The 12,002-nt window shown below is 50.0% G+C and overlaps 1 protein-coding gene across 9 annotated transcripts in view; it reads left to right on the plus strand.

Annotated features, from left to right (window-relative positions):
• Positions 1 to 3,114: 3,114 nt before the first annotated feature.
• The window catches only part of CD44 (CD44 molecule (Indian blood group)), an 89,131-nt gene continuing 80,243 nt past the window's right edge, over positions 3,115 to 12,002 (plus strand). Inside the window, exon 1 of one of the 9 annotated variants that reach the window (XM_061151844.1) lies at positions 3,115 to 3,376. In XM_061151844.1, the coding sequence (XP_061007827.1) occupies positions 3,310 to 3,376 (67 nt within the window). In that variant the 5' untranslated portion in view covers positions 3,115 to 3,309. The remainder of the gene's footprint in view (positions 3,377 to 12,002) is intronic. The other 8 variants (XM_061151852.1, XM_061151862.1, XM_061151869.1 and 5 more) reach the window with 8 other exon arrangements.

Raw genomic sequence — 12,002 nt, forward strand, 5'->3', positions numbered from 1 at the left:
AAGTAAAAATCTTTGTCAAGATGAAATCTCACTCAGCAGTCTAGTGTATCACATTGATGCCAGAGGGAGCTCTGCGGCTGGGATGGGGACTCTATTGGGGGAGGCATGCTGCTGCTGCTGCTGTCGCTTCAGTCGTGTCCGACTCTGTGCGACCCCATAGACGGCAGCCCACCAGGCTCCTCTGTCCCTGGGATTCTCCAGGCAAGAATACTGGAGTGGGTTGCCATTTCCTTCTCCAATGCATGCATGCTAAGTTGTGTCCAACTCTGTGCAACCCTATGGACAGCAGCTTTCCAGGTTCCTCTGTCCCCGGGATTCTCCAGGCAAGAATACTAGAGTGGGTTGCCATTTCCTTCTCCAATGCATGCATGCATGCTAAGTCGTGTCCGACTCTGTGCGACCCTTTGGACAGCAGCCCTCCAGGCTCCTCTGTCCACCGGATTCTCCCGGCAAGAATACTGGAGTGGGTTGCCATTTCCTTCTCCCGTGGGGGAGGCATAGCCCATACCTAAGCCTCTGCTTTGACCCCTGTGTATGTTTCTGAGGAGTCTCCAAGGAAATACCTAGTCCCATGGAGCAGAAAGACAAACATTGTTGCCAGTGTTTCTAGTGACTACAAATACCCATTCCACTTTTCCCCTCTCCTCCAAAACAAAACAAAACAAAAAAACCTGAAAACCCTGGAGGTGATACAAGACAGCCAAGGTCATTCTTTGTCCAGTGTTCTTTTTGTGAAACTCACCAGGGCTGGTTTCTCCCGTGCTTAGAGCCTGAAGCTTTGCTTGGAAGCCAGTTTGCCCCCAGTTGCTGAAGGAAAGTGTCCTCTTGGTCACAGATGCTCGGCCAACTCAGCTACTACTGTGGCGTTTATCAGCGTACCTGTTGGTCAAGTGGGGCTCTTTGTTTCAGACGGGCCACCCATAGAGACGTGGAATGTCAGCCTCTGAGCAGCTGGAGAACAGTAAGTCCAGTGATCCTTCAGCCCCAAATACTCTCCCTGAAAATGCAAGAGGAGCAGCCCCTAGTCAAGCAGGCTCTTCCCAGCTCAAAACTCACGCTGAACCACATAGCATTTGTTCTAAATGTTTGTCTCCCTTGCAAGTTCATATGTTGAAATCTTAATTCCCAGCATGAGGGCATTAGGAGGTGGGGCTTTTGAGAGGTACTTTAGGTCATGTGAGTAGAGCTCCCGTGAGTGGGATTAGTGCCTTTATAAGCAGAGGCACACAAGAGAGCTTGTCCTCTCTCTCCCCCTCCATCCCCTTCTCGCCCTCTTGTGAGGATAGGACAGGACAGAGAAGATGACTCTCTGCAAACCAGAAGAGTGTTCTCACCAGAACCGGACCATACCGGCACCCTGATCGTGGACTTCTCAGCCTCCAGAACTGTGAGAAATAAATCGGTTGTTTAAGCCACCCAGTCTATAGTACTTTGTTATGGCAGGCTGAACTAAACCAGTAGGGATGGCTGCACAATTTGGTGACTGCATGAAATGCTACCTAATGGCTAAAATGTTAAATTTTCTATTAGGTGTATTTTAGTACAACAACAGCAACAGCAAAGTAAACTTTCATTGGCTTCCTGTTTCTTAGGGACCAAGCTCAAACTTCCTAGTATAATTTACAAACTGGCCCCTGCTTACCCCCTAGTCTCATATCTTACTGTCCTTCTTCAACCTTTTTATCTGATCAAATGTTCCAATTGCTCTCCAAAATAAAAAAGTGATTGCCTTAAAAATGCTGGCAAGGCTCTTTCAGGGTCTTGTCACAGTTTCTGGTAACCTCTATCATATTCTGTGTGTCTCACCAAGCAAGAATTCCATTCAAGTTTACTTTCAGTACTCCAAGTTAGCAATAAATGCTGCATTTGCTTTTCAAATACTGCACCACAATGTTACAGATAGATATGGAATTATGATGCAAAGTATGATTTTTCAAGCTCAAAATGCTTCCACTGAGGAATATGACAATCTCCTCCCTTTTCTGAGATTTGCTAAGTAGAATAGATGGGGGAAAGTGGATTAACATTCACATTGATAGGAATATAAATGGGAGCAAGAAAGAAGGGATCGATGTGTGGGTGGGTGAGAGGAGGGATAAAATGATGAATGGATATGTAGATGATGGATGGATGGATGAATAGATGATGTGTAAGTACATGTATGAACAGATATGTGGGTATGGACGGATAGAGGGGAGAATAGTATATAGGTGGATGTGGATTTACAGAGAGATGTGAGAAGATTGAGAATAGATGGATGACAAGTTGTATGGGAGGGTGGTTGGAAGAAAATGTAGTTGGTGAATGGGTAGACAAAAGGATAGGTAGTTGGATAAATGGCTGGACAGGAGGCTGGGTGCATGTGAGTGCATACTGGATGGACAGGAGGGTGGATATATGTGTGAGCCCTGGAGAGATGTAAGATAAAATGGGTAGATAGAGGAATCTGTGGGTGTTTGGGAGGATGAGTGAGAGTGAGTAAGCCAAGGAGGAATGGATGGATGGAGCCAGGTGCCAGCCTGGGACCGGAAAATGATGCACAGGTCAGTAGAGCCAAATACCAGCCCCATGGCTGGCTACCATTGGCTTTCCCCGAGGAGTCCTGGTAAGAATCAAAAGTCCACCCGAAGAGTGTTAATGAACTCCCTTCTCTTTCAAGGGAAAGTCGATGAGCTCTTCCTCTCTCCCCTGGAAGAATCGCAAGCTCCCGACCATGGGCAGGGAAAAACCACATTTCCACTGTCCCAGCCCCTCTCCCAGAATATCCAGCTGCCTGTGAAACCCACAAAGAGTTCCCCAGCCTGAGTCAAAAGAGAAACTTTCGCGGAGGGGAGCGGCCAGAGGCTGAACCCAAAGGGGCGAGGTTTCAGGACTCAGTCATTCCCTCCTGCGTCCAGAGGCTGCGCTCCCAGCCGCCAGGCGAGGAAAGTCGGTGCGTCCTGGGTGCACGGGGACCCCTCGACTCTCCGGGGTGCGCGCCCAGGCACCCCGCTTTATTATCTGGGGAGAGAACAGGGCGGGGGCGGAGGGGCCAGGGCTAAGGAGAGCTGGTACGTCTTTAAACTTCTGCCGGCTGCTTAGTCACAGCCCCCTCGCTTGGGTGTGTCCTCCCTCGCTCCCTCCCTCTTAGGTCACTCTCTCAACCCTCGAATAAAAACTGCACCCAACTTCCGAGGCGCCCTCATTGCCAGCCGGACCCCAGCCTCCGACAGGTTCGGGCGCCCTGCTTGCCCCGTGCTCCGCCGGCCCCCGCCCAGCGCCCGGCCCCTCCGGCTCCACTCCGCTCGCTCTGTCGGTCGCTCCGACGCCATGGACACGTTTTGGTGGCGCGCAGCGTGGGGACTCTGCCTCGTGCAGCTGAGCCTGGCACAGATCGGTGAGTGCCCGCCCGGACGGGAGGGAGTGGTCCGGACCCAGCCGGCAGGCAGCCGCGGGGCTCCGTTGGCCCTAGGGGGGTCGGGGTCAGGTGGGCGGCGAGCGGCTGGGATTTGGCGAAGGACGACCGGGCGAGGATTTGCGCTAAGCTCTTGGAGAGCCTGTCGGTGGGAAGCACAGTTTTGTGGACCGGCAAAGTGAAAGAGCGCAAAAAAGTTTGCTGGGCAGCAGGCTGCTGGCGCGCGGTTTGGGGTGGGGTGGTTGGAGCCGCTGGAGCACAAGGCAGAGAGGAACTGTGCTCCTGGGTGCGCGCAGCCTGTGTCTGGATTAACAGGTTCCTGTGCCCAAGGGCGCTTGAAGCCAGGCTGCGCAGGGCAGGGACAGGGGCCGGGGTAGGGACAGGGGTGTTGGCGAGGTGGCCATAGAGATGGGCACTGTTGCCATGTGTGAGATTTGGTGGCAGCGAGCTTCCCAGAAAGGGATCCTGAGTTCCTGTGGCTCCCCCATTTCACCTAGGTTCCAAAGCTCTTACAGTTGGCTCAAGTCACTAACAATCTTAACGCTTGTGGGAACTTGAACCTTCTCTGCGTCAAGGTTCTGGGTCGCCACGAGGTGCCAGCCTGGGGCAGGGAGTGTGAGTAGGAGAGGCAGTGACTCGGCCAGCTGCTGCATCCTGGCAACCTCCCGCAGGCTGCCAATCAGTTAGGGGAAATCCAGACGGTCATGTGCCTCCCGATTGGTGCCTGGCAGCCTCGGAGCAGGACAGGGGAGCAGGCTCCTGGGTGGCATCAGGGATCCGGGAGCCGGTATCCCAGCTCCACAGGGTCTGTACCTCTCAAGGGCTGTCGAGGGGGTGCCTGCGTGTGAGGTATTCTGGCGGGGCTGAACTCCAAGCATTCCTTTTCTTTGTCTTTATATGTACAGATAATTACATGGCTGATTTGCTTATCGCTAGCAAAATTAATTTTTCTTTTAAGAAGTGCCAGCTGGGTCATTAAGACAGCTCAACCTATGGTTAATTCTACTCAGCAAGTGTTTATTAAACCCAGCTCTGGGGGTACCAGGAAAGTAAGAGACACAGTCCTACTGGGATACTTTAGACTGAGGATAAGTGAGGGTCTAGGATTTAGATTCCTGAATCTGAAAAATAGTAATTAATAACAATAATTAACAGTAATCAGAATGACAGCACCAGCCCCCATTTATTATACATTTGGGCTGGACCAGGCACTGTGCTAAATTCTTTACATGTGTTATCTCGTTTTACCTGCAATGATGGCCCACTGAGAAGTGTCCTGTCGTTAGCCCTGTTTTACAGGAGGGCAGCAAACTGAAGCTCAGAGAGGTTAAGTGACTTTTCTGTGTTCACACAGTCAGAAGACTGCTGGTCCTGTGAACCGAGATTCTTTGCCTGTTGCTTAGTTAGCACTGGTGAAGCTGTATGTATGACATGGACAAACTCAGAAAGGTTTTACAGAAGGAGATGGTGGACCAGAGGCTTTAGAGGAGGCTTTCAAAGGGAACTGGAGCGCCCAAGGAACTCTTGAAAGGCAGCAAGACTTGGGATGGGAGAGAGTAGGGGAAGATTTCCAGGAGAGCTGTGAGCCTGGCCTCAGGGAAGAACTTGAGCCAGGCTGGTGTCTCCCTGGCCTATAGGGAAGTCTATTTATATGTTACCTCCCCAGGGCACCTTCTGCTTTGCTTCTGAGGATTCTGACTCCTGACCCCTTCCATCCTGCAGCCCAAATTCTTCTAAAGGGCCCCATCCCCCGATATTTGGCACTGTCCTGACCCTTTAAGTCCCCGCTTCCCCCGAGATGGGCAGCCTTGCTCGTGCTCTGGGTTTCCGTGGTCCCTTTGGGCAGCGTCATTTGGAGGAAGCGCAAAAAAAATGCCAGTAGCAATAACTGCCTGGGCCCAGGCTTTCATGTGCTTGTAAAGCTGTTTGGAAGGAACTGAGACTTGGAAAGGAGATGTGACTTAACAGTGGGCTCGGGCTGGGCAGGCAGAGAGAGGAAGGACAAAGAGGAGGTGGGGAGACTCTCCTGGTGCCCCACCGGCGAAGGCGGTGGGCTCCAGAGGACAGTGTGGACATTTTGGCAAGTGGCAAGGCTTTCGGGAGGAAGAAAGGGTCTGATCTTCATACTGAAAAGCAAGAAGTAGAGACATGGCCAAATACAGTTACGCAGCATTGGACCCAAACTCTCTTAAGTTGGAGAACAGATACCTTGAGCTAGCTTTCACACATGGAAGGAAGAAAGTGGCCCTGGGTAAAGGGCAGTGAAGGGAGCCCTCCGTACCTGTCTGCCTCCTTTCCTCTGTGGGTGAGGGGGTCCTTGCTAAAGAATTGTGCCCCTGGTGTTTAGAAAGAGGGGTGCATCTGAGAACTCTGGGGTTTTGGGGGTGGCTGGCACCCTTCTGATCCCTCTGAGCACTAGAGACCCCTCTTTCTGGGAGTTAGACTTTTGACTGTGTTTTCCCAGGGGAAGCAGCAACAAAGCAAACCTCCATTCCCACTGAGGTTGGTTAGCATCAATTAATTCAGTCGTTCCCCAAATACACAATGGACATCTTCCTTCCTGCAAAGGCATAGTGCCAAGTAGGTGTGTTTGAGTCTTGCTGCCAGTAGAAAAAGTTTCCCTTCTTTTTCCAAATTGGCCCGCGCAATTTGGAGAGGCTGCTGGGCAGCATGAAATTCTTAGTTTATGACAGATCCCTTTCCACTCATTCAAGAAATATTTCTTGACTCACTATTGTAGACTCCGAGATGGGGACTCCAAGGATCATTTAGAAAAACCCTTTTTTTTTCCCCTGAGGAGGAAACAGATCCCCAGAGAGAGAAAGGTGACTTCCCCTCTCTCAGGCTGAGTGTTAGCACAGGACGCTTTCCAAACCTCAGGTCTCTGAAATACGTTGATCCTCCAGGACTGAGCCCCACCTCCACTACTTACAGTGGGTGGGGAATGTGTGGTCTACAGAGGTAGCAACGTTTGTTTCATACCTTAAATTACTGTCTTAAACGCTCAATACAATTTTATATTTTCCTCCACAATATATCCAGTTTGGGTTTAACGTAAGAATAAAGATGATAAATTTCTTCTTATCAAGCAAAGTGGCTGCTTTGGGGTAGACGCTCTGTACTGTCCAGTGTCTCCTGGAGTGTTGCTGGATCCCTCTCACTTAGCAGCATCCCGGCTTTAAAAGCCTGACACTCGGTTCCTCTACGAAGTAGGGTCCTAAAAATGTAGGAAATACCATTTACCAAGCACTGACCCTGGTGGCTCAGTGGTAAAGAATCCGCCTGCAAGGCAGGAGATGTAGGAGATGTGGGTTCGATCCCTGGCTCAGAAAGATCCCCTGGAAGAGGAAATGACAACCCACTCCAGTATGCTTGCCTGGAAAACCCCATGGACAGAGGAGCCTGGACGGCTTCACAGTTCATGGGGTCACAAAGAGTCAGACACAACTGAGCTCACACGCACACAGCTTCATAGGAGGCATTCAGCCATGGGCTTTGAACAGGTTATCCTATATAAGCTTCAAAACAGTCCTGTGTATGTTTAGCAATCTTTTCATTCCATTTTCTAGATAAAGAAGTTGAGAGGCTCAGGGAGATGGAATAACTTGCCTGAAGACACACAGCTAGTATGAGTGATGGAGTTGGGGTCCTCTGATGTCTCACATCCTCTGTGTTAGAGTCCAGTGCCTGTGTTCCTTTGATTCATTATTTGCCTCTGAAGGACTCTGGAAATTGTGTGAGGCCAGCAAACGTGAAGCCTGTGATGAGTGGCTTTCCTCTTCCCCAGCAGGCTGAGAGCTCTTAGCTGCCCTGCTCTGCCCTGGCCTGTCTCTTTTCCAGTCCTGGCCACAGCTGTCGAGAGATGCCAACCTAGCTATTTGTTACTAAAATAAGTCAATTCCCTTATCAGAGTCCAGCTGCCCTTCTAGACATGCTCTCATTTGCAGGCTTGGAAAAAAAGGGAGAGGCTGTTCCTCGTCTAAGAGACAAGTCAGGGCAAGGCTTTCTGCCTGGAAATGGAAAAAAAAAAGGCCGGGGGTCTTGCAGAGGCTCTGACCCTGCAAGCATTCTAGGTGCAATGACCCAGGAAGCCCCCTTGTTACATGCTCAGTGAAAACCCTCAGCCTTTAGCAGGTTGTGTGTGCCCCAGTGAGGGGGAGTGTCAAGGCCCCCGGTGATGGGCTGAAAAGGTTCTCTAGAAAAGGCAAGGATCTTGAACGGAAAGTCAGTGTGGGGTGCTAGGTGACACGTGGCCACTCAAGTGAGATTTCAGTTTGGCCTTGACTGTCAGACGGTTCCAGGTGGGGAGTCCCTGATGAAGAGGAGGTTGTGGGAGGGACCGAGCCTCCCCCCGGCCACCCATCCTGGCTGGGATGGGGGCTGAGTTACAGGCTTACCCCTGTGTTTCCCCGCACCTATTTAGTTGACTCCACCCAGAGACTGAAAGGGAAGTGGGTCTTGTGAAAGAATGAACTGAAGCAGGTGGCAAATCCCGCCACCAAGTGGAGTTCTCAAAGGGGATCTTTTCTGCTTCAGAGAGAACGTCTGAGGAGTTGCAGAGTCAATGCTGATGACTCAATTTCCTCTGTGTCTTTGCTTCAGTGGGAAACACACCAGTGTTCTCTAGACTCGCCGGGGGAGGCTGATGCCTCCAACCTTAAATTGGAACACCGCTCTTAATCCCTTAGCACGTTGATATTTTTCTTAAAAAGTGTGCTCCCTCGAAGCTGCCCAGCAAGGATTTGGGAAGCCAGCCCAATCTGCCAGAGTAAAGAAGGGGTGTTTTCTTAAGTGTGTGGTTGTGGGATCTGGCTTGGCATGGACACAGCGGTTGGGAACTCTGGATTTTCCAGGAGGGTCAGGATTTCAAACATGCATATATTCTACCAGTTGAAGTCCAGTGTATATTTTGACTTAATACAGATTTTTTTTCTACAAATAAGTTGCATGACTTTGTGTGATTAGAAGTCAGAAACTGGCATGAATTTTTGCATAAGTGAAAATCACATCTCTACAGCTCATGAATCAGCCTAATTAAATTACTATCCAATTAAATTACTGTCTGGTTCAGAAAATTTATACTTTGGAGAGGAACATTTGTGCCCCTCTGCTCTCTCTTTCTTGATCATCCCAATATGTGAAGCCCCAAGAAAAATGACATACTGGGTTTTTGCTGGCTAGGTGTGGACATATACATGGTGGGTGTGCCCATAGGCATGTAAGTATCTGAACGCGTGTGTCTACCCATAATGTGGTATTGCTGGTCGGTTGTTAAGCTTGTATAAAGTGTCATCTGTGGGTCCCACACCGTACTGGGTATCACAGGGGAATTAAATGTGAGAGATGCGGGACTCTATCCGAGAACCTTAAGGTTCTCCATGTGGAACACTGTACCAAGGAGTGACAGCCTGGCCAACTAGGACCACAGGACTGACAGCCTTCCCGAGCTGAGGCACAGCCAGGAGGGCTGGGGGTCTCAGTGATGGGGAAGAGGAGGGGGCCGTGTGCACAAGAGAAGATTTGAGCATCTGAAGAAGGGGGCGTGAGCTCGGGCCGTGTGTATTTCTGTTTCCCTGCAGTTCATTTGGGCTTCCCTGGTGACTCAGAGGTTAAAGCATCTGCCTCTAATGCGGGAGACCCGGGTTAGATCCCTGGGTTGGGAAGATCCCCTGGAGAAGGAAATGGTAACCCAGTCCAGTATTCTTGTCTGGAGAATCCCGTGGATGGAGGAGCCTGGTAGGCTACAGTCTACGGGGTCGCAAAGAGTCAGACACGACTGAGCAGTTCATTTACCGACTCTCGAGCAAGTTCATTAACCAGACAACATATCAGCAAAAGCTCACGCACTTGCTGCCTATTTGGTGTACCAAGCGATTAGGTCTTGGGAGCTCATGGTCAACAGGGCACAGTCCTCGCTCTCGAGTGGCTTGTGGTCGAGTGGAGGGTTTCCTGGATAACAGCTGACGGTGCATCTCTGGTTTATTCACACTCTAAATTCTGATCGTGCACGCCTGCCACCACCACCTCCCTCCCCCCCTCCCGCTGCCTCCTGGCCAGGTGTGACAGCCTATATCGCCTCCAGTCAGTTCAGTTCAGCTCAGTTCAGTCGCTCAGTCGTGTCCGACTCTTTGCGACCCCATGAATCGCAGCACGCCAGGCTTCCCTGTCCATCACAAACTCCCGGAGTTTACTCGAACTCATCCCCATCGAGTCGGTGATGCAATCCAACCACCTCATCCTCTGTCATCCCCTTCTCCTCCTGCCCTCAATCCCTCCCAGCATCAGGGTCTTTTCTAATGAGTCAACTCTTCGCATGAGGTGGCCAAAGTATTGGAGTTTGAGATTCAGCATCAGTCCTTCCAGTGAACACCCAGGACTGATCTCCTTTAGGATGGACTAGTTGGATCTCCTTGCAGTCCAAGGGACTCTCAAGAGTCTTCTCCAATAGCACAGTTCAAAAGCATCAATTCTTCGGCACTCAGCTTTCTTCACAGTCCAACTCTCACACCCATACATGATCTTAGTTTTCTGAGTGTTAAGCTTTAAGCTAACTTTTTCACTCTCCTCTTTCACTTTCATCAAGAGGCTTTTCAGTTCCTCTTCACTCTCTACCATAAGGGTGGTGTCATCTGCGTATCTGAGGTTATTGATATTTCTCCTGGCAATCTTGATTCCAGTTTGTGCTTCTTCCAGCCCAGCATTTCTCATGATGTACTCTGCATATAAGTTAAATAAGCAGGGTGACAATATACAGCCTTGATGTATTCCTTTTCCTATTTGGAACCAGTCTGTTGTTCCCTGTCCAGTTCTAACTGTCTCCAGACATGGCCAAATGGGGGTGGTGATAAAGTCACCCCCAGCTGAGAATCCCTGGCGTCACTCAATGGTGGCCAGCCTTGTCTCTGACAAGGAGATATCTGGTCCTCATAGGCCCCCAGTTAATTAGCCTAAAAAATGCACAGGGAAATTAAGATCAATATTTATCTTCTAAGGCCAAGAGGTGCTCATGACTTTCACAGTTCTCATTGGCAGAAAACCCCAGACCAGATAGATCTTTTCTTATCTCTCTTCTGCAGTGTTGTGGGGGGGTCCCCCTGACATCAGGGATGGAATCACATTCATTTTTGTAGTCTCAGAACCCAGTCCTTGCCCATATTTGTTATCTGTTACTGTTGAACTGAAATGAATATTTAGAATATAGAAATTACTACATCTAGGTATACGAAAACATACTGCACAGTCTACCTAGGATGCAGAGGCCTTTATCTGTATATGATAACGGTGCTGAGGACTGCCTTCAGGACAAGGCTGAGATGAGTGCTTGGCTGGACAACTGCCCACCGCAGGACTCGTTTTTGGTCTGCCCGAGTAGGGAGATCACCCATCTGTTTGTGGCTTTGGTGGCTGCTTGCCGTGACTGGGGACGTCTGTCTAAGGACAGGATGACTCACTTCTTGGCCAAGAAGGGAGTGGGAGCTAGGCTGGTTGATGACACCCAGTCCCACATTGAAACCTCAAAATAAAACACTCCTGGGCAGTGGCCCGCTTGGAACTCTGGCTTATTTTGGAGATGCTAATCTGACGTTGGAGCTCTTGGGTGAGAGATCCACACTCTCCCTTCCAACCCCTCCAATGCTCCCCACTCCAATTTCTGGAAGGTGTTAGCAGCTGGCAGAGAAGTGGAAGTACTTCCCAGAAGATCCTTGCCTTCTCTGTGGGTCTCCTGCAGTTACTAAAGGTCTTTAGCAAAGCCTGACATCTGATATGGAGGCCAGCGGTGCTTTGTCTCCATGGAGCTTGCCATGTGTGAAGCTGACCACAAATGGGGCAGGTCCTGCCTACTCAGGGCTCATCCACCCTGTGAAACTTGGGGGCAGGATGAGGGGTGAGTGTCAGAGGGGTCCAGAACCTCACAAACCCAGATCTCCCTGAGTTTGGGGGTGCATTAGCTACCTGGGTGTGTCCTCTTGAGGCAAGAGTCTCTCCTAAGAGCAAGTGTGGGCAGATATGTCCCAGGTGGGTGGGGAGGGGCTGAGTCACCAAGGAGGTAATTTGCAAAACCCAGGTCCCCAAAGCCTTTCCCGAGTCTTCAGCTTTTGAGAGTGAACGTTAATTGCAAAATTCTAGGGAGAGAGAGAATTCACAGAGACCAGTGATTTTGAGACTTTGCCATGGTGTCATGGTGAGTCTCCTTGAGCTGTGTGCCTGAAAGTTCATCCTTCTAACCCTCAACCTTTCTGGAGGGTTAGAGCTCTTATACCTTTTGTGTTTATTTCTTTGCAGTCAGTTGTATATATTGGAGATACTGTCACTACTGTTAGTAATAACAGCAAACACAGTGTCCTGACCACATGCTGACATCATCCTGTTCCCTCTACTAACATGCTTATTCCATGCACTAACCTTAGGAAGGCATGCTCCTATTTCTCTTTTACATTTGAGAAAACAGAAGCATAGAGAATTTGAGTAACTTGCCCAAGGCCACAGAGCTGCTAAGTAGTAGAGCTGGGTTTCAAGTCCAGGTGGTCTAGCTACAGGGTTCATGTCCTTACTGACTGCATTGCTCTGCCTTCCTTAGTATATCAAGACGTCAGGGTGCCCAGAAACC

Source organism: Dama dama, chromosome 1 (genome assembly GCF_033118175.1).
Source record: "Dama dama isolate Ldn47 chromosome 1, ASM3311817v1, whole genome shotgun sequence".
Taxonomy (NCBI): domain Eukaryota; kingdom Metazoa; phylum Chordata; class Mammalia; order Artiodactyla; family Cervidae; genus Dama; species Dama dama.